At 54.4% G+C, this 22,466-nt stretch overlaps 3 protein-coding genes across 5 annotated transcripts; 2 read left to right on the top strand and 1 right to left on the bottom strand.

Annotated features, from left to right (window-relative positions):
• Positions 1-141: 141 nt before the first annotated feature.
• On the top strand, positions 142-12,561 carry SARS2 (seryl-tRNA synthetase 2, mitochondrial). 3 transcript variants are annotated; one of them, XM_065926055.1, is made up of 17 exons: positions 142-424; positions 2,502-2,597; positions 3,363-3,392; positions 3,930-4,070; positions 4,150-4,204; positions 4,575-4,638; positions 4,881-4,986; positions 5,727-5,774; positions 6,238-6,346; positions 6,644-6,689; positions 6,774-6,861; positions 6,942-7,051; positions 8,137-8,230; positions 8,334-8,426; positions 8,539-8,604; positions 8,704-8,867; positions 12,355-12,561. In XM_065926055.1, exons 1-16 carry the CDS (start codon positions 158-160, stop codon positions 8,845-8,847), a joined length of 1,557 nt encoding a protein of 518 aa, XP_065782127.1. In that variant the 5' UTR covers positions 142-157; the 3' UTR covers positions 8,848-8,867; positions 12,355-12,561. The 3 variants fall into 3 exon arrangements, with proteins under 3 accessions (XP_065782127.1, XP_065782126.1, XP_065782125.1); XM_065926054.1 differs by lacking the exon at positions 12,355-12,561 and adding an exon at positions 9,440-10,340; XM_065926053.1 differs by lacking the exon at positions 12,355-12,561 and having other exon boundaries at positions 8,704-10,005.
• CCER2 (coiled-coil glutamate rich protein 2) lies at positions 10,533-14,243 on the top strand. Its single transcript, XM_065926056.1, has 5 exons — positions 10,533-11,914; positions 12,169-12,209; positions 12,355-12,442; positions 12,786-13,294; positions 13,940-14,243. Exons 1-5 carry the CDS (start codon positions 11,842-11,844, stop codon positions 14,027-14,029), a joined length of 801 nt encoding a protein of 266 aa, XP_065782128.1. The 5' UTR covers positions 10,533-11,841; the 3' UTR covers positions 14,030-14,243.
• A 120-nt stretch (positions 14,244-14,363) lies between these two features.
• NFKBIB (NFKB inhibitor beta) lies at positions 14,364-22,242 on the bottom strand. The gene is made up of 6 exons (XM_065926052.1): positions 21,975-22,242; positions 16,840-16,945; positions 16,425-16,758; positions 15,584-15,672; positions 15,226-15,495; positions 14,364-14,508 (listed from the first exon to the last, which is right to left on the bottom strand). Exons 1-6 carry the CDS (start codon positions 22,151-22,153, stop codon positions 14,413-14,415), a joined length of 1,074 nt encoding a protein of 357 aa, XP_065782124.1. The 5' UTR covers positions 22,154-22,242; the 3' UTR covers positions 14,364-14,412.
• Between the last annotated feature and the right edge of the window lie 224 nt (positions 22,243-22,466).

The following is a 22,466-nucleotide window of genomic DNA, read 5'->3' as shown; positions in this document are numbered from 1 at the left end:
CAACTGTTCTTATTGAACTGTGTTTTTTTTGAGGCGTGGAAGGGGTGCCCTTCCAGTGTCTGATTGGCTAGTCTCAAGCAAATCAGCAGCTTTGTAATTGGTCTAAGTGCGTAGTGGGCGGGACGAAGGGTGCGTGACTCCTTGTCCGCCTTCCAAGATGGCTGCGTCCATAGTGCGACGCTTGGCGCCTCTAGTGGCTGGTCGGGGCCTGCGGCTTCGAGGAGGCTGTGTCTGTAACCAGAGCTTCAAGAGAAGTTTCGCTACGGAGAGACGGGACCGGAACCTCCTGTACGAACACGCGCGTGAGGGCTACAGCGCGCTCCCTCAGCTGGATATGGAACCACTGTGCGCATACCCGGAAGATGCCGCGCGCGCGCTGGAGCTCCGCAAGGGGGAGTTGCGGTCGAAGGATCTGCCCGGCATCGTGAGTGCGCTTGCGCGGTCCAACCACCGCGGGGTCGGTCCGCTTTGCCTATTGGCTGTTCGCTTTACGAACGAAATGGGCTTACAAGATACTATCCAGCAGGGGGCGTTCTGATCGCAAGAATTTTCATTCCTTCCCAGTTTAGCCAATGTGTTGTGTCTGGCACCTAAGTACGTGTCAGATACCACGGAGTGCTAAGGCCCTACTGTCCATATAGCCATGATGCTCCTAGCCCATAAAACGTGCTGGGTACCCACTCTGCCCTAGGAACTTACTGTCTTCCCGCGTCCTCTGTGCTCAGACCTCTTGCCAGGCTTATGGTAAAGCCACAAAGGAAAACGGGGAACAGGGATATGAATCAGTGGGTAAGGGGAGACTCTTGCCTTTGGGGAGTGAGAGGAAGAGTTATGCACTTACCCCACAGGTATCAGGCAGTTAAGTGGTGTTGTTTTATGAACGAATGTGTTTTTGAACATATTTAGGGCGTGTGTATGTTCTGTACCTGGTGTTGAGAATAAGGCAGTGAATATTAATATTCATACTACTGGGCTTCCCTGGTGGTTCAGACGGTAAAGAATCTGCCTGTAATGGAGGAGACCCGGGTTCAATCCCTAGGTCGGGAAGATTCCCTGGAGAAGGGCAAGGCTACCCACTCCAGTATTCCTGCCTGGAGAATTCCATGGACAGAAGAGCCTGGCGGGCTACAGTCCATAGCATCGCAAAGAGTTGGACACAACTAAGCGACTAACACACACACATATTCATACTGCTACTACTAATGATAAAGCCAGCACTTACATAATACTACATGCTGGTGAACTAGGACTGGAATTACCATATTTCTAGACCCTGCTGAAGTGCTGAAGGTGATAGGGACCCCAAATCCTCCCAGCCCTCTCTTGGACCACCCCCCACCCCATACATCCAATCTAGTATAAGTGCTTTATACAGATGAGTCTCCTTTAAGTTCCACAGCACCCCTGTGAGATGGGTGCCATTGTTTCCACAATTTTTCCAGAGGGGAAACTAAGGCTCAGAGAAGTTAATTTTAAAAAGAAATACGCATATGGCAGTTCCTAAAAAAATTAGAATTACCATGTAATCCAGAAATCCCACTTCTGAGTATATACCCCCCCCCCCCATAAAAAAAGAAAAGAAAAGCAGGGACTCAAGCAGATACCTGAATGTCCATGTTTATAGCAGCATTATTCACAGTGACCAAAAGGTGGAAGCAACCCAAGTGTCCACTGATCAATGAATGGATAAAGAAAATGTGGTAGGGACTTCCCTGGTAATCCAGTGGTTAAGACTTCATGTTCCAAAGCAGGGGATGCAGGTTCGATCCTTGGCCAGGAAGCTAAGACCCCACAAGCACTGAGGCCAAAAAACCAAAATGTGAAACAGAAGCAATACTGTAACCAATAAAATAAAGACTTTAAAAATGGTCCACATCAAAAAGAATCTTGTAAAAGAAAATATGGTAAATACTTGCAATGGAATAATATTCAGCCTTAAAAAGGAAGGAAATTCTGACACATGCTACAGTGTGAGTGCTCAGTTGGTCAATCATGTCTGCCTCTTTGCAACTCCATGGACTGTAGCCTGCCAGCTTCCTCCGTCCATGAGATTTTCCAGCAAGAACACCAGAGGGGGTTGCCATTTCCTCCTCCAGGGGATCTTCCTCACCCTTGTGTCTCCTCTGTTTCCTGCATTGGCAGGTGGATTCTTTAGCACTGAGCCACCTGGGAAGCCCATACTCCAAATGGATTTACCTTAAAGAGCTTATGCTAGGTGAAGTAAGCCATTCGCAAAAGGGCAAACACTGTGTGATTCCAGTTCTGTGAGGCTTCTGGATTTGTCTCAGTCAAATCCACAGAGACAGAATGTAGAATGGTAGTTGCCAGGGGCAGGGGGAGGGAGGAATGTCTAATGGGCACAGAGTTTCAGTTTGGGAAGGTTCAGTAGTTCCAGAGGTGGGTAGTTGTGATGATAGCACAATATAAACGTATTTAATGCCACTGAAATGTACACTTAAAAAACAGTTAATGTGGTAAGTTCTATGTATATTTTATCCCAGATCTCGACATGGCAGGAGCTGAGGCAGCTGCGGGAACAGATCCAGAGTCTGGAGGAGGAGAAGGGGGCTGTGACTGAGTCAGTGCGGGCCCTGGTGGTGAGTGCAGGGGTTCTGGGCAGGTGCGGGGCTGGCAGCAGGATACCTCTGGCTACAGGTAACAGGAAACCCAATTTCAGGAGTTTGAAGGATATGGACATTCATCGTCTCGCACCACAACTGTCCAGGGCCAGGCATCCCTGGGGCTGCTTCTTAACCACTGGACCACCAGGGAAGTCCCTAGCTCATCATCCTGGGTACACCATGCAACAACCCGACCAGGGAGCTCCTGCTCTCAGCCCATTTCACAGACCAGGACCAGAGCTTGGAGAGGGGAAGAGATTTGCCCAACAGCACAGTCTGGTTGGCACCCAACTTTCAGACCCAGTTCTGCTGCATTCCCTGGTGCTCAGGACCACAGAAGGTTCAGAGTATCAAAGACCGTTGGTGTCAGGTCTCCATATGCATGCTCACAGACTTCACCTTTCCGAGTCTCAGTTTTCTCGTCAACAAAATGGGAATCACATTGATAAGACCCTCATGGTGGGGTTTATGAAGAAAAAGGATCATCTGAGAGTCGTCTGCACATGGCTAGACATGAGGCCGCACTAAACTGAGCTACAGGGTGTGATCGCTATTATGTTATCTTGCCTCCTCCCAGTTTTACTGATAGAGAAACTGAGGTACAGAGTGGAGGAGGGTCCAGCCAGGCGTTGGCAGGGCAAGGAATTCAGATCCCCTAGCCCTGAACTTTCACCTCTCTTTCCCCACCCCCTCATCCCCAGCATCATCACTCTAATCACCTCCTCATCTCTTTTCTACCAGGTAAACCGGGACAACAATCAAGTGCAGCAGGTACTACAGGGAGTTGATATCCTGTCCCTGTTCCGGGGTGGGCAGCACAGATAACCGTTATTGCTCATCAAGTCTCCATTGTATGTAATGGAAAACATAACTCAAGTAGGAATAAGAAAAATAGCAACAGGCACTCTGTTGATTCATAAAACTAAAAATATTGGCTTCAGGTATGGCTGGATCCAGCTCCTGGCTGCTCCATGTTTGGTTCGGCTTTCTCCCCTAGGGGAAAGGAAAACAAGGTCTTGCAAAGAGGACCATTTTCTTGATAGCTCCAGACAAAGCCCTGGGGCTGATTATCATGAGTTTGTCTTGGGTCATGTGCCTGTCTTTAAGCCAATCACTCTGGCCAAGCAATGGAATGTTCTAGTAGGCCAAGCCAGAGTCATGTCCTTGTGGACGTGGTGCTGAGGGGAGGTTCCTGAGAGGAAATTGAGGATGTTGAGCCCAAAGAAGAAGCAACAAAGTCCACCACAGAGGTTATCCTAGCCAGGACCCTACCCTCTCCTGGGCTGACCCCATGTGTCCCGCTCCCAGGACCCCCAATATCAGAGTCTGCGGGCACGTGGCCGGGAGATCCGGAAGCAGCTCACACTCCTCTACCCCAAGGAGGCCCAGCTCGAAGAGCAGTTCTACCTGCGGGCACTAAGGCTGCCCAACCAGACCCACCCAGACGTGGTGAGCACTCACAGGCAGCAGGGGCGGCCAGGGCCCTGCCCAGTGCCACCTTCCCTTTGACACCCACTGTTTCCTGCAGCCTGTCGGGGACGAAAGCCAGGCCCGCGTGCTCCATGTGGTTGGAGACAAGCCAGGTAGGCCACAGCCCAGGCTGGGGGACCCCAGGCTGGGGGCGGGGGCTCCTGGGGTCTGGGACTGTGGCTGGAGCCTGTAGAGCCCTGGGCTTTCTCGCACCGTCGTGTGTGTGTGTGTGTGTGTGTGTGTGTGTGTGTGTGTGTGTGTGTGGGCTTTCTCGCACCGTCGTGTGTGCGCACCGTCGTGTGTGTGTGTGTGTGTGTATGTATCTGGCTCTTTCTCTTCCCCTCTCTCTCCTTTTCTCTCGCTCCCTCTGTCTTAACCTGTCCTCCCTTCCTCTCCCCCCACTGTCTCGCTAATCCTCTTTCTCTCTATCCCCTGTTTCCTGTCTTTTCTCCTCTTACCCCATTGCTTTTCATCCACATACAGCTTTCTCCTTCCAACCCCGGGGCCACCTGGAAATAGCCGAGAAACTCGACATCATCCGACAAAAGTGAGCCGCCCCTCCCAGACCCTGCTGTTCAGCAACCCCCCACCCCGGCAGCTGGCTGCCAGCTCCACTTCATTGGGCTCAGCATGGGATGTGGAACCACTAGGGCCTCGCCCAGCATGAATATTTGATGACCAGCCTCCCGCCTGGCAGCTGGGCCTCTGCCCTGGGGTGCTTGAGTCCCCCTTCTTCCCCCACCAGCCCTGGCTCACAGGCCCCCACCTGTCTGCCCATCTGTCTCCCAGGCGCCTGTCCCACGTGTCTGGCCACCGCTCCTATTACCTGCGTGGGGCTGGGGCCCTCCTGCAGTACGGCCTGGTCAACTTCACACTCAACAAGCTCATCCACCGGGTATGGGCCAGGATGGGAGGGCTGCCTGGAGGGGGTGGCATGGAAGCTGAGCTCCAAAAGCTCAACATGGAGAGGAGGGGGTGACCTCTGCTCCAGTCACTGTTTTCAGAACTTTATGTGTATTATTGGCATAGTTCATTCTTAGGGCAGTGTTAAGAGGAGAGTGCTATTACTGTCCCCTTTAGAGATGGAGAAATTAAGGCCTGGAGAGGGAGGAACTGTCCAGGATCTCTGGCTCATGTGTGGGGCTGGCCCGAGAGCCTGCACCTGGCACCACTGGCCCTCACTGCTTGCCTGCAGTGGACAGTGAGTGCTGGGGAAAGAACAGTGTCTGTTGAAACCGGGGGGGTCGGCAAGGGCTGAGGGCTGGTTGTGCAGCGACCAATGGGACGCTGGTCACAGTGAGGGATTCGGACATATCCTGAGGGCACTGGGAGTCACAGAGGGTGTTCACTTGGGGGGGGGCACAGTCAGATCTATATGTGGAACTATACCTCCACTGCCCTGTATGGTATGCCTGAGTGGGGATGCCAGGAGGCCCCAGTAACAGGGCCCCAGCACCCCAGGGCCAGCCCCGTGCCCCCTGCTCGGGCCTGCCTCAGTGTCCTCTCCAGTGGAATGGACTTCGGGTGACATGGGGGAGCTGTTGGTCCCCTCTGCAGTGTCCTTTCTTCAGGCCCGAGCTTGGGGTCTGGTGGGGTCCTGGCTCTGCTCCTCACCCCTTCCCTCCCCCTTCCCAGGGCTTCACCCCCATGACGGTGCCAGATCTTCTCCGAGGAGTCGTGTTTGTGAGTGAGGACACTCCGTTCCCCATGCCCAGACGTGTGTCAGCCCCTGTTATGGGGGCCCCAGGCAGCAAGACCAGCCTGTCTCCCCCGAAGAAACTGCACTGGGGCTGGGTTGAGGGGGTCACGTCATAACAGGGAACTCAGCATGAATCTGGGGCTTCCCAGGTGGCTGAGTGGTAAAGAATCCGCCTGCAGATGCAGGAGCTGTGGGCTTGATCCCTGGGTCAGGATAATCCCCTGGAGGAGGAAATGGCAATCCACTTCAGTATTCTTGCCTGGAAAGTTCCGTGGACAGAGGAGACTGGTAGCTGCAGTCCATGGGGTCACAAGGAGTCAGACACAACTGAATCACTGAGCTTGCACACGCATGCAGGGTGATCCCCTTCCTTCCAGGGGAGGAGCAGGGGACATGACGACAGAACAGGGGCCACCGAGGTTACCTGTCCTCTGGTCTCCTCCCCAGGAAGGCTGTGGGATGACACCAAATGCCAAACCATCCCAAATTTACAACATCGACCCCTCCCGCTTTGAAGACCTCAACCTGGCCGGGACGGCAGAGGTAGGACTTGCAGGTGAGAGCATACCTGGGGGCCAGAGCAGAGTGAGAGCAGCCCAGGGGTCCTCAGAGCAGGAGGGATCCAAAGGCGACAGCTGGGAGCATCCTGGGGGGTGACGGCTGCACTCCCAGGGTCTGCGTGTACAGTTGTGTAGGTGTTTACTGCACAGTAGAGCGATGAGGATCCAGCCGCGTGTCCTGACATGAGGTTGTGTCTGCCAGAAGGGACACCTTTTCTGATTCCTACAAAAGTTTCCTGTGGATGGATGGATGGTGGCCCTGGCTGACCCCTTCTGTCCCCTTCTCCTCCCAGGCTACTTCATGGACCACTCCGTGGCCTTCAGGGACCTGCCAATCAGGTGATGCCTGTTCCTTTAGGCCTTGTCCTCACTGTGACATCCCCCGTCCTCTCCCTGACCCCGCCTACCCACCCCACTCCCCAGGATGGTTTGTTCCAGTACCTGCTACCGGGCGGAAACAGACACGGGGAAGGAGCCCTGGGGCCTGTATCGAGTACACCACTTCACCAAGGTTGGCATAGCCAGGACTGTGGGGGGGACACCCCGATAGCCTAGTGCCTCCTGACTCCTGTGCCCCTCACCCTGCCCCAGGTGGAGATGTTTGGGGTGACAGGCCCCGGGCTGGAGCAGAGCTCAGAGCTGCTGGAGGAGTACCTGTCCCTTCAGATGGAGATCTTGACAGAGCTGGGCTTGCACTTCCGGTGCGGGCAGGGGCCAGGGGCGGAGGTGGATGGTGGATGGTGGGGTCTGGGGTTGGGGACAGAGGGTGAGGGGTGGGGGAGGAGGGAAAGGCTGGCTGGGGGCTCCCCCATCTCGAAAACCCTCACCACCTCTTCTCCCCCTGCCCCCTTTTGCCCGTGTTAGGATTGTATATAGGATGTGTATCTATCAACCCATAAGAGCCTGTGTACGATTCAGTGTCAAGACCAGGTCCCTTCCCTCCTGTGACTCCCCGTCCCTAGCGTGCTATCTCATCTGCCTAGTCCAAGATGGCTTTTTAAAATACTGTTTTATTTACTTATTATTATTACTGGCTGTGCTGGGTCTTCATTGCTGTGCGGGCTTTCTCCAGTTGCAGCGAGCGGGGGCTACTCTCTAGTTGCCGTGTGCAGGCTTCTCATTGTAGTGACTTCTCTCGTTGAGCGTGGGCTCTAGAGTGCTCAGGCTTCCATAGTTGCGACACGTGGGTTCAGTAGTTGCGGCTCCCGGGCTCCAGAGCGCAGGCTCAGTAGTTGCGGCTCCCGGGCTCCAGCGCGCAGGCTCAGTAGTTGCGGCTCCGAGGCTCCAGAGCGCAGGCTCAGTAGTTGTGGCGCATGTGCATGTGGGATCTTCCCGGATCAGGGATCGAACCCATGTCCCCTGCATTGGCAGGTGGATTCTTAACCACTGAGCCACCAGGGAAGCCCCAAGACGGCCTTTTACCATCTAGTGGGAAGGGGAGGTTGGGGAGAGGGCACACCCCTTCCCTCTAAGGGGTGACCGGACATCGCGAGCCCCACCGCCTCTGCCCCTGTCAGTCACATGTAGTTTTCAGGAGAAGCTGAGAAGTGTGGACTTTTTTCTGGGTGACCTTTGACAGCAATCTGGGGGAAGGAAGAATAGCCATGGTGCACAGACAGCCCGGTGACTTGGCTATTTGTTCCCTTTGCTACCGTCATATCTTTATCACCTCCGTTTCCCTCTTTGGGGGCTTCCTCCTCTTCATCACCTCCCACTGCGCCCCGCACCCCCCCCCCCCCCAATCTCTCACCACTGCTGTTCGCTCTGTCTTTCTCCGGGGCTGCAGAGTCCTGGACATGCCCACGCAGGAGCTGGGCCTGCCGGCCTACCGCAAGTTCGACATCGAGGCCTGGATGCCAGGCCGAGGCCGCTTCGGCGAGGTGAGCCCCCTGCCCAGCGGGGCCCTCAGGATGGGAAAGAGGACCCCCCCCCCCACTGTCCCCCACGGCCCATCGTCTCAGCCCACCCTGCCCCCACGCCCAGGTCACCAGCGCTTCCAACTGCACGGACTTCCAGAGCCGCCGTCTGCACATCATGTTCCAGACTGAGGCCGGGGAGCTGCAGTTTGCACACACGGTGAGCCCACATCCTCGCCCGCCCTGCCCTTCATCCCCACGCCGGAGACCCGCCACCGCAGCCCCTACCCTGGGCCCGCTGGAGCCTGGATCTGAGCATCCCCTCCTCTCAGGTGAACGCCACGGCCTGCGCTGTCCCTCGTCTCCTCATCGCCCTTCTGGAGAGCTATCAGCAGAAGGTGAGGGGCGGGGACGGCGGGAGGATCCCACGGTGGGAGGCGGAGGCCGGAGGCCGGAAGGCCGGCTGGGCAGCCGCCTGAGGCCTGCTCTCTCCCCAGGACGGCTCGGTGCTTGTGCCCCCTGCCCTCCAGCCCTACCTCGGCACCGATCGGATCACCACCCCCACACACGTGCCTCTCCAGTACATCGGCCCCAACCAGCCCCAGAAGCCCAGGCTCCCGGGCCAGCCTGCCTCGAGCTGAGGACTCATCCTCATTGGCCAGTAGGGTTGTCACCACTTCCCGGAGCCCGGGGCCCCTGGGACCTGGTGTCCTGAGTCTGTCCCGACATCCACGTTTTTCATGTCCACTCAGCACCTGGGCCTCTGGACTCCAGGGTCCACCTCTCCTATGCCTCTTCTTCCTGGGGATCACTGAGAGACCCTGTTGTCATTGGGGGTCCCAGCCTGCAGTGTTAAGCAGTGGTTGCTGAAGGGGACTTGGAGGTCTGTGGGAGGGTGGAGGAGAGGGAGAGGAGGCCTCCATGCCTCCTTCCTTCTTCCCACCCTCAGTGGTTAAGAGAAGGTTCCCTAATAAATGGTCAGAACAAAGGCCTGTGTGGGTCTGAGTGAGGGAGGTGGCTGGCCGACTTGCCAGCGATGCTGGCCAGTTGCTCAGAGGTGCTAACCATCCAGGGATCCGTGGCTGCAGAGACCATGCCAGAAGTGTCCAGCACCCCCGGAGCACATAGGGGGTAGCTTGGGGGTCACTGAGGGAACCACGAGGATGCTGAGGCCTCTCCCCTGACCCTGGGATAAGTGGCACCTCACAGCCAACCTTCTGCCTTGGTCCCCAGCCCAAGGCCGGGCGGGAAGCAGCCTGAACTCAGTGAAGCAAGAACCCACTCCTCCCCTTGGAACCCCCATCTCCGTACCTGGAACTGCTCTCGCAGCTCCTCCAACTGCAGCACTTCAGGTCATCCTCGACTATTCTCACATCCACATCCCATCCTTCAGCAAACCCTGGCAGCTCCTCCTTCAAGATATTTCCAGGGGGTCTCTGGTTGCCCAATGCAGAGGACACAAGTTCGATCCCTGGTCCGGGAAGATCCCACATGCCACGGAGCAACTAAGCCTGTACTCCACAGCTACTGAGCCCAAGCTCTGGAGCCCAAGAACTGCAACCAGTGAGCCTGTGTGCCTAGAACCTGTACTCTGCAACCAGAGAAAGCCTGTACGCAGCAACGAAGACCCAGGGCAGCCAAAAATAAATAAATCTTAAAAAAAAAAAATTCCCAGATCCTGCCTTTGCTGTCTCGTCCCCTGTCCTGTCCATCCTTATCTCCCATTTGGAGAATCGGAGCAGCCTCTTGCTTCCTGTCCCCACCACGCAAAGCCAGAGGGACCCTATGGGCAGCTGCGTCAGGTCACGTGCCTCCCTGCTCAGAGCCCTCCTGTGGCTCCATATCCCTGGGGGGGAAAGACAAGTCACCGTGGTCCCCAGGACCCCTAAGAACTGCCCCCACCTTCCCCTTCTGCCAGCCTCTTTCCTGTTGTGCTCTGGCCAGCCCCCAACCTGCCTGCCTGTTCTCTCAGACTCAGTCCCAACTCAGGCCTCTGCACTTGCTCGACTCTTTCCTATCCTAGCTTTTCTTCCCGTAAATCTTGTGCAACTGCCTGCATTTTATCCCTCAGGCCTTAGCCCAAATGTCACCTCCTCAGAGAGGGCTCCCCTGACCAGCCTGGCCAAAGTAAAACCCAGCCTCTAGCTGCCGTGCTCCTGTGATGGCGCCACAGCCGTTTCCTCCTTGCCTTTTTTTTTTTTTTAATATTTTTTAACTGTATTGGGTCTTGGTTGCAGTGTGGAGGCTTCTGCCTAGGTGTGGTAAGCAGGCTCCAGAGCACAAGGGCTCAGGTGCCTCATAGCATGTGGGATCTTAGTTCCCTGATCAGTAATCAAACCCATGTCCCTTGCATTGGAACATTAGAAGGCACTTTTTTTTTTTTTTTTTAATTTGGCAGCCTCTGGTCTTAGTTGCAGCGTTAATCTTACTTCAGCATGCAGGATCTTTCATTGTGGTGCGTGGATTCCCTAATTGTGGCGCAGGTGGGCTTCAGAAGTTGCCTCGAAGGCTTGGTTGGCCCCAGGGCATGTGGGACCTTAATTCTCCGACCAGGGATCGAACCTGTGTCCCCTGCATTGCAAGGCGGATTCTTAACCACTGGACCACTAGGGAAGTCCCTTCTCCTTCCTTGAGTGTTGTCCGTCTTCCCTCTCTCAAAGGTCCACTCCAAGAGGCCAGGGAGGTTTGCCTGTAGCCTCATTCTCTGTTGTAGCCCCAGGGTCTAGAAGAGGGCTGGACGTAACAGTGTGTGTCCAATAAAAATTACTGGGATGAAGGAGCTCAGGCCTCTGTAGTTCTCCATGCCAGGCATCACCCAAGCTAATATGTATGTGCATTACTTTATTTAATCTTTCCCATCAAGCTGTGGAATAGGTTGTCACCAGCCCCATTTCACAAGTAACAGGTCTTGCATCCAAGCAGTTGTCCCAGGGCTGCACTGCTGGTAGTGGAGGAGCTGGGACTCAGGTGAGGTCCAGTTACAAATCCAAGGAAGTAGATTTATGAGACCTGTTTTCCAGAGGAGAATACAGGCCAGGGAAGGCAAGGTGTTGCCTGAGGTCTGTAAGTGGTTGCCTCTGGATTCAGAGCAGGTCCCACCTCCCAGCGGGGCCTTAAATTCATCATGCTATCGTGCTAAGTCACCTCAGTCATGTCCACTTCTTTGCGACCCCGTGGACTGTAGCCTGTCTCTGTCCATGGAATTCTCCAGGCAAGAATACTGAAGTAAGTAGCCATTCCCTTCTCCAGGGGATCTTCTGACCCAGGGATTGAACCCGGGTCTCCTGCATTGCAGGCAGATTCTTTACTGTCTGGGCCACCAGGGAAGTCCCAGTCAGACCCTGTTTATCTAGGAAGAGAAGCCCCCACCCTCCAAGCAGGCATTCAGGGGCCGGAAGCTGGAGAGGAGGGTGCAGGGCAGTGGGCCCCCATGAATAATTGAGAGTCTCAGACAGGTCTCTCTCCGCCCCACAGCTGTTGCCCTGCCTCGGGCGGGGAAGGGGAGGTGGTGACATCACTTTCTTCTCTGTGGGGGCCAGAGTTCCTCCCTCTGCCCCGGGGAGGGCGGGCGCGGATTATAAGGAGCTGCCACCCTGGCCGCACAGCACCAAGGACCTTGGTCTGGAGGCCCCACCATGCAGCGCCGAGGGTCCACCTTGCTGCTCTTGCTGTTGCTGCCGGCTCTGCTGGTGCTGCTGATGAGGGCTGGTGAGTTCCAGAGATCAGAGCAACCTTAGCAGCCAGCCGGGGGAGCAGGGATTCAGGTGACCGGGGATGGGGACAGGGCACCCAGTGGGGCCAGACTAGAGCTTTCCTGGGCTGAGCTTCCAAGCAGAGCCAGCGCACCTGGCAGGTGGGCAGGGGGAGTGGGCTTGTGGGTACCGGGGTGACCTCAGAGCTGGAGTCAGCACCAGGGCCAGCGCCCGGGGTCTGAGGCCGGCACCCACCTCCTTCCCCCACAGCCACCGCGGCTCCCCTGGCACCCAGACCCTCCAAGGAGGAGGTAAGGACTGTGGCCCTTTCACCCCACCTCATCTCCCTGGGACCCCAGCCCCCTCCACCATCTCCGCCTCCCTTCCAATCCTCCTACGCTCTCATTCCCCCCATCTCCCCTGCCCTCAACCTCCCCTCTCACCCTTCACCCCCAGCTGACGCGCTGTCTGGCAGAGGTGGTCACAGAAGTGCTGATGCTGGGCCAGGCCAGGCAAGGCCCCTGCCTGGCTCTCCTCCACAGAGGTAAGGGGGGCTCAGGCCCCATTTCCTCGTAGGAGCCCCCGCCCCACCAGGGGTCTGCCCTGGGCTGCCTGGAGGCAGTGGCATCCTCTTCTCATCCCAGAGCCACTGTCTGGACTGGCACGGCACCATTGTGTCCAGACTGAAGGAACCCGGCCCACAGCCCCACTCTTGGGGCTCCCCGCAAGGGTACAGGATGGGGGCAGAGTGTCTCCCGGTACTGACCCTCCTCTCCCAGGTCTGGGCTGTCAACTGGGGGAGCTTGGGCACCCCCACCACCACCCCAGAACTCCTCTAGGTCTGTCTCCTGATTAGCTGCACAGAGAACATCCCCTCTTCCCATCAGAAATGTGTGAGACAGAGTCCTCTGGCTGTCGGCTCACTGCAGAGAACAGCCTCCTGGTTGGGGATTTTAAAAAGCCAGAGGCTGGGAAGACGCGGTCCAGCCAGGAGGTGAGGGATGAGGAAGAGGAGGAGGCGGCAGAAAGGATGCACAAGTCCGAGGTGCGGGAACAGGCCGTCCGTGAGCAGCTTCACAGCCGGCTCCACCAGGAGGACCACGAAGAGGAGGAAGAGGAAGAAAAGAAGAGGGGGCCCGTGGAGACCTGGGAGGGCCTGTGGAAGCAGCGTCTGGAGGGCGGCAGGGGCCCGCAGAAGCGGGTGGCAGAGCAGGCCAGCGATGAGGAGACGGCCCGGTTCGAGGCAGAGGAGAAGGGAGTGCGGGTGCTGGGCGGGGGCCGCAGCCAGTGGCAGGGGGTGGAGGCGGGTGGAGAGAGACACGAGGACCGCCACCACTTCCGCCAGCCAGAAGCCGAGCCCCGGCGGGAGCAGAAGGAAGAGGCTTCGGACAGGGAGGTGAGTGGCAGCGGCAATGGGGAGCAGGGTAGACCAGATGTCAGTGGACATCCTACCAACTAGCCACAGAAACATCCGCCATGAATGGGCTGTAGGACTGACACAGGGCTAGGTAGCAACGTCTAAGCGGGGCCTCCACCCGACTAGGAGGGCTTCCATACCTACTTCCATGACAGCCACCAAGAAGCCACCCTTAGTGCCCAGAAGCGCCAGAGTTAGCTACCATTGCTAGTCTGTGACCAGTGTGTTGGCCACCATGAAAAGTAGTGGCCGTGCCCAGTTCACTGGGCCACAGGTAGACACCACTGGTGGGTCGAGGAAAGCAGGGCTGTCACCATGATCAATGGCAGTGACAGAAATGGCCGTCACCTCACACATGGGTCATGGCACCCAACTGAGCGCCTCGGCTAGTCCTCTCTCCGCCGCACTGGCTATGGCAGACACCGTGGGCCTCATCGCTGGCCACGGTAGCCAATGTGCCTCTTCCAGGGTCAACCAGCGGGGCCTCCATCGTAGTCCACGGTGACCAGGGAGACCGCTGCTGGCTGCCACCGTGTGAACTGAGCTGGCCCACACTTGTGGACAACCACTGAGGTGGCCTGCCTTCGAAGGTGGGTGCTGAGACCCCGCTTCTGTTGCCGCCAGGGGCACCATGTGGAGCGGCTGGAGCACATGAGCGATGAGCTGAAGGCGGCGACGGAGATGCTGCGAGAGGAGCTCAGGAGGGGCGGCTGACCTCACGTCCTCCTCCTTCCCCACACACCCGATACGGCTTAGTACTGTTGACCCCCAACCTGTCACCCCAGCCTGCTCCCCAAACGGCAGGAGTGGGGAGAAGGGTGTGCCTTGAAACCAGGCCTGAGGGGCCAAGTCTGAGCTGAGTGGAGGGGCTGGGCTCCGCCTGACTCAGGACACAGCCCGGATGCCCTGACCCGCTCCCACCCCCCACCCCGAGTGAATAAAGCACAGAGAAAACCACCAAGGCTGACGGCGTCACACTTGGTTTTAGAGGGACAGGGGCTCAGGAATGACCTGGGGGCCTGGGGAGGCAACCGCTGATCTCGTCACTGGTTGTCCGAACTGGCATTTTATTAAATTGGAAACTATTAACAGTTAAGTCAGATGGGGTCATCAGGGGGCGGTTTTGACGCTGGGGTGGGAGGTAGCTGGTTGGGGCTCCGGCCACTGTGGACTATGATGTCGTCGTATTCATCCTGGGGGCAGAGGGGCCAGGCAGAGGGGCTCAGGCAGCTGCCACCTTGCCCGCTGCCCAAGTTCTCCCACCCACCGTGGGAACCGGGTGCTGCGTCGAAGCCCGAGGTCCCCGCTCCTGAGTCTGAATCCCAGCTCCTAGTTCTCTCACCACCACTTTCAAGGTCACCTGTGTTCTCCCGGCCCTGCGGCCTCTCCAGTCCTTCAGCCGCCACAGGGAGTCTCCCCCTCTGCCCCACTTCCCTCTGCCTTTACCCAAATCAACCCCCCCCAGTCAGCAACAACCCCTGCCCACAGTCATGTCTCGCTGCCTGGGTTCTCCAATGAAGCCCCTTCACTGCTGGCTGAGGTCGTTCCCCACCGCTGCCAGTGTTCAAATCACTGCTGCCCAAGGTCACCTTCCTGCAGCCTGCGTTCTCCTGGTCCTGCTCCCCCCAAAAAACTCCTCCCACGGCCATCCTCTGCTGCCTGTTTACCAACCACTATGGCCGAGGTCTTCTCTCTCTCTCTGCCTGAGTCCTGCCTCTGCCACTGCCTTCACTTCTCCCCCGCCGGTGCCCGCGTTCTCCCCACCACCCCCGTGCAGGTCTCCCCTGATACCGCCTGCACGGCTGCCTGAGCTCTCTAATCAGAGCAGCCCCAACGTCTCTTCTCCCCCTTCCGCCTGTCCGCTTTTACCCTGACCCCCCAGCTGGGCCGCCCGCTCTCTCCTGACTCACGCCCTCATCCCCGCTCTCGCTGTCGCTACTGCTGCTGCTGCTGCTGCTGCTAGGGCCAGGCTTGTCCTCGTCCTCAGGCTCGGGGGCTCCGTGGGCACGGAGGAGGCGGGCGAGGATGGCGTTGGGCCGGAGCGTGGCACTGCCGAGTGGGGTGCGGCCGCCGTACATGCGGACGGCGGGGTCAGCACCGGCCTTCAGGAGAAGCTCCAGTACATCGGCTGCTTGGGCCTCCACGGCCAAGTGCAGGGGGCTCCGGCCGCAGGTGGGCTCCTGAGGGGTGCAGCAAAGAGGTCACTGGGGCCCTGCCCCGCTCGGGGAGACCCCCACCCCACCATACCTTCTCCCTAGGGCGGCTCACGGGTTTGTTGAGGTCAGCTCCTGCCTCCTGGAGCAGTCGGACCATCTCTGCATCTTTGTGGATGACAGCCACGTGGAGTGGGGTGTGGCCTAGGGACAGAGTGACTGCTGTCAGATGATGGAGGGGAGGGGACTGGGCCCCCAATGCCACCATCTTGGGGGAGGATTTTGTGACCTGAGGTTGATGGAGTTTGGGGTCTGACTTCTGCATTCCTGGGTATATCAAAGAGGCCCTGTATCCCAAATCCCTTAAGTCTCAGGTGATCTGGAACTTGCTGGCAGTGCCAATGCCTGGGTTGTGGGGTTGTCTGGGACCTAGGGGTGAAGAGCCCAGGGGCTCTGGACAGGGGACCTGAGTGTCTGGTCTTACTTCACAAAGAACCAGGTCCCCAAATTCCTGGGTCCATGTCCTTGGGGGGTGAGGTGGGCCCTGAACACTGGGTTCTGACCTTCCACCTGTGGTGGCGGTCTGGTCCCAAGTACTGAATAGCTGGGCTTAGAGACGGGGGAGCTAAGACTCCGATGTGAGGGCCCTGGGTAGACAGAATCTATTTTCCCATGAGGTCTGGCTGAGGACGGCTATCCATGAATCCCGATATCAGCCTCTGGGAACCTGAGTCGCCAGAGTTTCAGAGGGCCTGGCCTTTGAGTTCCCTTTTCCCAGGTGGGCTGGGGCCTGTGGTTCTCAATAACCTGGGGCTGAGCAGGCGTCCTTGGTCCTGATGCCTGGGTCCCTTGAGTATTATTATTAACGCTGGGATTACTTCCCAAGGAGCCAAGCTGTGCAGCAGGGGAGCGGAGCCCAGAGCCAGGTGCCCTCCGCGGTGACTGGGGACCCTCACCGTCATAGTTCTCAGCCTCCAGCTGCGGTTTCCAGTCCTCTTCACTCTCATCCTCCTCTTTCTCCACGTCAGGATCAGAGTACAGGGCAACAGGGGTGTGGTCGGTGTCAGGGGTATGGTCAGAGCCCTGAGCGAGGTAGGTTTTGGGGGCTCCCCTGGGGCGCTGGGGGCGAGGCTGGAGCAGCATGCGAGCGCAGGCGTGGGCTCCCACGCGGCAGGCCAGGTGCAGCGCCGTGTGGCCTCCACGCTCCGCCACCAGCAAACTGGCGCCTGCTGCGTACAACTTCTCTACCGCGGACGCCTCCTCCAGGATGGCGGCCAGGTGCAGGGCTGTCTGCAGGAGCAGAAGGCAGGGGTGAGGGGTCATACTGAGAATCCTGGCCCCCAAGCCCTGCGCTGTCCACGGGCGGCTCACCTGGCCCAAGTCATTCTGCAGGTCCAGGTACTCGGTACCCGCCGCAAAGCCCAGGAGGAAGTCCAGGAAGGGCTCGTGCTGGTGAATCACGGCCAGGTGCAGTGCCCTGAGAACGGGGACGGGGTCAGAAGGCAGAGGTCAAGGATTCTCTCTGTGGTTTGCTTGGGGTTTTTTTTTTCTGGTGGGGGGAGGGGTTGTTGGTTTGTTTTCCTTCTTATGAGGACAGGCACTCTTGCATTCATTCCTTCAACAAACATGGAGCACCCACTGTGCGAAGCATGATGACCCACAGCTCTAGAAGCAGCTGTCAGGAATCTGGGAGGGTCAGGTCAGAGTTAATGCAGCAAATTTATTTAATCATTGGTTTTTTTTTTTTTGTCTTGCTTTGGTTTGGTATTTTTTGTTTCTTTGGTGTTTTATTTCATTTTTTGTTTTTGGCCACACTGTGCGGCATATGGGATCTTAGGTCCCGAACCAGGGACGGAATCCTCGCCCCTTGCAGTGGAAGCACGGCGTCTCAACCACTGGACCACCACGGAAGTCTCCCATGTTTACTAAGTAGGACTTCTACTTCCTCCCAAGAAGAAGTAACATGGACCAGATTTCACGCACATCTCCAGTCGACCAAAAAAATGAGACACAGGGACTTCCCTGGTGGTCCAGCGGCTAAGACTCTGCTCCCAATGCAGGGGGCTCGGGTTCAATCGCTGATCAGGGAGCTAGATCCCACACGCTGCAACTAAGACCTGGTGCAGGCAAATAAATAAATATTAAAAAAAAAAAAAACTACAGCACCTAAAATGAAAAATATGCTGGATGGCATTAACAACAGATTACATATTGCAGAAAATAGATTAGCAAACTTCAGGACTTCACAATAGCAACTCTCCAGAATGAAACACAGAGAGATACTTAAAAATGGAAAGAACATCAGTGAGCCATGGGATATATCTGCATATAAGCAGCCCAATATATATGTAACTGAAGTAAGCATGGGGCCTCCCCAGTGGCTCAGCAGTAAAGAACTTGCCTGCCAATGCAGGAGTTGCAGGAGACACAAATTTGATCCCTGGGTCAGAAGATCCCCTGGAGGAGGGCATGGCAACCCACTCCAGTGTTCTTACGGTCCACAGGGTCACAAAGAGGCGGACATGGTGGAAGCGACTGAGCGCACACACACACACACACACACACACACACACACACGGAATCCCATGGACAGAGAAGCCTGGTGGGCTACGGTCCACAGGGTCACAAAGAGGCGGACACGGTGGAAGCGACTGAGCACACACACACACACACACACACACACACACACACACACACGGAATCCCATGGACAGAGAAGCCTGGTGGGCTACGGTCCACAGGGTCACAAAGAGGCGGACACGGTGGAAGCGACTGAGCACACACACACACACACACACACACACAGACACACACACAGACACACACACACAGCCTGGTGGGCTACGGTCCACAGGGTCACAAAGAGGCGGACATGGTGGAAGCGACTGAGCGCGCACGCACGCGCACGCACACACACACACACACACACACCCCAACCAGGGCCCAACATGGAAACTCTGGGCTACGGTCCACAGGGTCACAAAGAGGCGGACACGGTGGAAGTGACTGAGCACACACACACACACCAGGGCCCAACATGGAAACTCTGTTCAAAACCAACAATAGAGATAAATACCTTCAAAGCAGCCAGAGGAAAAGATACCTTAAGTACAGAGGAATAAAAATAAGCATGACAGCAGATTTCACAAAGGAAATAATGCAAGAGAACAGAGCGAAGCCACTTCTTTAAAGTACTCAAAGGCAGGCTGACAACCTAGAATTCTTTAACCCAGCCAAAATATTTTTCAAAGACAGAGGCAAAAATATATGCTTTCAACTACACAAAAGTCGAAGGAACTCATCACCAGCAGACCCACATTACAAGAAACATCCAAGGAAACTTGTGAGCAAAAAGGAAAATGACATCAAACGAAAATATGGATCTATACAAAAGAATAAAGAACACTGAAAACAGTCACTATAGAAGTACATAAGATTTTTTCTTCCTCAATATGTAAATCTCCTATCTTCCGATAGGATTTTAAAAAGAAATGACTGTTTAAGCAAAAATAACAACAACGTCTGGTGAAGTTTAGAATACATGGATAAAGGAAATCTATGACAGCAACACACTAAAGGCCAGGAAGAGACAAATGGAAATACACAATTCTAAGGTTCTCTTATGTTATGAGAAGGAGCATGATAGCACTTGAAGGTGGCACATAATAAAGTTAAAGTGGGGACTTTCCTGGTGGTCCAGTGGTTAAGAATCTGCCACACAATGCAGGGGACACAGGTTCGATCCCTGGTTGGGGAGTGTGTACTAAGCCCATGGGCCACTGTAAGCCCTAAAGCAGCAGTCAGCAAACGTTTTCTGTAAAGGGCCAGATAAATAATTCAGGCTTAGTGGATGCTACGATCTGTCTATTACTATTCAGCTCTGCTGCTAGGATACAAAAGCAGCCATTGGTGATATGTATTGATAAATGAATGGGCGGTGTGGCTGGATTCTAACAGAACTTACTTTATGGAGTCTAAAATTTGGATTTCATGTAATTTTCACTTGCCATGAAATGTTCTTTCGATTTTGTTCCAACCAGTTAAAAATGTAAAAAACCATTCTTAGCTCACAGCCATACAAAAGCTGGCAGCTGGCTGTATTTTGCCTGGAGACCAGTTTCCCAACCTATCTTTCACAGCAACCACTAAAATAAAAAATAATGAATAAAAGGTAACAAGCCGACAAAAGAAATACAGTGGAACAAAATTTGCTCATTCCAAAAGGCAGGGGGAAAAAGTAAACAAAGGAGCAACAAGTAGAAAACTAATAACAAGATGACAGACAGAACCAAATAAATTAAAAACAAACCTTAAAAAAAAAAAGCAAAACCTAACTATATGATGTCTACAAGTAACAGCTTTTCAAATAAATTTAAAACTAGGTTAAGAATAAAAAGATGGAAAAAGATATACCATGCTAACACCTGTCAGTCAAAAGAAAGTAGGAGTTTTTTAAAATAAGAGTAGATTTCAAAGCAAGGACTATTACCCGGGATAGTGAAGATTATTTCACAATGATAAAGAGGTCAGTTCAGGAAGAGGACACAATAAACCTAAACATTTGGACCCCTTATAAAGAGCATCCAATCACATGAAGGAAAACCTGATAAAACAACAAGGAAATCCACAATTATTATTGAAGGTTTCAAGACCCCACTCTCAATAATTGATAGATCAAGTAGACAGAAATTACCAGCAAGGATATAGTAGACTTGAAAAAGAGAAGAACCAAAGAAACCAACACAGGACTTAACTGGTGGTCTAGTGCTAAAGAATCCACCTGCCAAGGAAGGGAACACAGGCTCAATCCTTGATCCGGGAAGATCCCACATGCCTCAGGGAAACGAAGCCAATGCGCAGCAACAACCCAGCCTGTGCCCTAGAGACACCGCTCCACAACAAGAGAAGCCACCACTTGAGAAGCCCTCACACTGCGCCTAGCGGAGACCCCGCTCACCGGAACCAGAGAAAGTCCGTGGGCAGCAAGAAAGACGCAGCACAGCCAAAAAGAACTAAATAAAAGTTCTAGAAAAGAAACCCATACAACCTCTAACTGACATCTGGAGAACTACACTCAACAACAAGATAATGGACATTCTTCTCAACTGCACACACAATAGAATTTAACTAAAAACCAATAAAAGGAAGGTATTTGGAATATCTGGAAACTAAATGACATATTCCTAAATAATCCACCGGCCAAAGAAGAAATCAAAGGAGAAATTAGAAACTATACTGAATTAAGTGGAAATGAAAGCACAGTACATTAGAATTGATGAGATAAGAGCTAAAGCACTACACCGGGAAATTTACATGAAACCTATATTAGAAAAATAGGAAGGCCTCAAATCAATGACCTCAGCTTTCACCTTAAGACACTAGAAAAAGAACAAAAATAAACTCAAAGTAAGCAGAAGAAAGTAAATAACGAAAGTCAAAACAGAGATAAATACAACAGAAAGCAAAAAAAGAGACAGAGAGAAAATAAATGAAACCACAGCTGGTTCTCTGAGAAGATGGGTGTTTCTTGAGTGCCTCCTATGGGTCAGGCACTGTTCTGTCACTGGGGCTACAGCAGTAAACACAACACACAAAAACCCCAGGTACATTCCCTCAATTAGGTCTTTATGACGTTGTTCCTTCTACCTGGAATGCTCTCCCCAGATAATCTACTTGTCTCACTCTTTCCTGCTTTATTTTTCACCAAGGAAATTACTGTCTTCTGACATACCATTTTCTTCTTTTTCTTTTTTTCATTTTTCTGTTTCTTCTCTCTCTTTCTTACTTTGTGTCTATAGGGCTTTCTGTTTCTTTCTTTCCTTCTCGTTTTCTTTCTATTTTGTTCCTCCCACCGTTCCTTTCTTCCCTTCTGTCAGTCTGTCTGCCCTTCCATTTATAGACCCCCACACTAGAATGTAAGCTCCACAAGGCATAAGTTGTTGTGCTTTCTTCACTGCCTTATCACCAGCATCTACAACTGGGCCTGAATGTAGGTGCTAGATAAATACTTGTTTAACAGATGAATCCTTGCTGTCATAGAGTTTACATTTTCTCTTTCAATGTAGGATTTGAAGATCAGTGTTCAGAAAGCGGGATCTTAAGAGTCAAAAGCCAAATGTTAATTTTGGAAATCAAAATTTAAAGCTCCTAAATTAGGAGCTAAGGATCAAAGATCATATTTGGAGGTGAGATGTCAGAAGGAGCCTGTGAGCTACTGTTTTAAGATAGGTCTCAGGACTGGGGTCAGGAAGCTCAAATTGAGTTTTGAATGTGGAATCAATCAATGGATGTGAAACTCTGAGGACCAGAATTTCAGAGAGAATGGGGTTATGATAAAAACTAGCTTGGGAACTGATTTTATCAAGGGTTAGACTTGGGGGTTAGAGGTCAGAGTAAGCATTAGAAGACAGATTTAGGATTAAGAGGTTGGAAAATCAGTATCAGAGACTAACAGGAAATCAGATGTGGGATCCTAAGGCCCGGTGAGGCAGGCTAAGGTTCACTCACGTGTCGCCATCCTCAGTGACGTAGCCGAAAACGAGGGGCGCCCACGACAGCCCCGGGCCCAGCTCCGCGCCTAACCCAGGTCCGCCAGGGGCCGCCGCGTCCGGACCCAGAGAGCCCAGGCCGCTGTCGCACCATTCATCGGCGTCCGCAGCTTTCCCCAAACACGCGACCCCGGCCATAGCCCCCAAAGCCTCAGGGGACCCCAGCGGCTGCCCGCCAGTCGCTGGGCTCTGCCTGGAATTCTGGCGCTTCCGCCCTGCTGGGAATTCCCCAACACGCCCCCCGGACTCATCCAATCAGAGTCGGCTAAATAGTAAGCGCCCCGCCCTCATACTACACCGTGACCAATCAGAGTATTCAGATGGACTGCGACTCTCTACCCTTTCCCACTCATTCCGCGCGCCCTTTACCAACATGGCTGCGGACGCGAGGCGCTCTGGGATTCGTAGTCCGGCCCTCGCGTGACTCCTCTTACCGCAGAGGGGCACGCTC

The sequence above is a fragment of the Muntiacus reevesi genome, chromosome 2 (genome assembly GCF_963930625.1).
Source record: "Muntiacus reevesi chromosome 2, mMunRee1.1, whole genome shotgun sequence".
NCBI lineage: Eukaryota > Metazoa > Chordata > Mammalia > Artiodactyla > Cervidae > Muntiacus > Muntiacus reevesi.
Note: the sequence above shows the minus strand (reverse complement) of the source record. Positions and strands in the feature narration are given on the sequence as shown.

Bases quoted from the DNA above. Each gene is read 5' to 3' on its own strand.
- CCER2 (XM_065926056.1), top strand. From the start codon at position 11,842: ATGCAGCGCCGAGGGTCCACCTTGCTGCTCTTGCTGTTGCTGCCGGCT. The intron at 12,210-12,354 runs GTAAGGACTGTG...CTTCACCCCCAG, and splicing joins CCAGACCCTCCAAGGAGGAG to CTGACGCGCTGTCTGGCAGA. The intron at 13,295-13,939 runs GTGAGTGGCAGC...TGTTGCCGCCAG, and splicing joins AAGAGGCTTCGGACAGGGAG to GGGCACCATGTGGAGCGGCT.
- SARS2 (XM_065926055.1), top strand. From the start codon at position 158: ATGGCTGCGTCCATAGTGCGACGCTTGGCGCCTCTAGTGGCTGGTCGG. The intron at 2,598-3,362 runs GTGAGTGCAGGG...CTTTTCTACCAG, and splicing joins AGTCAGTGCGGGCCCTGGTG to GTAAACCGGGACAACAATCA. The intron at 4,987-5,726 runs GTATGGGCCAGG...CCCCCTTCCCAG, and splicing joins TCAACAAGCTCATCCACCGG to GGCTTCACCCCCATGACGGT.
- NFKBIB (XM_065926052.1), bottom strand. From the start codon at position 22,153: ATGGCCGGGGTCGCGTGTTTGGGGAAAGCTGCGGACGCCGATGAATGG. The intron at 16,759-16,839 runs GTGAGCCGCCCG...CTGCTCCTGCAG, and splicing joins TGCAGAATGACTTGGGCCAG to ACAGCCCTGCACCTGGCCGC. The intron at 15,673-16,424 runs GTGAGGGTCCCC...CTCTGTCCCTAG, and splicing joins GGAGGCTGAGAACTATGACG to GCCACACCCCACTCCACGTG.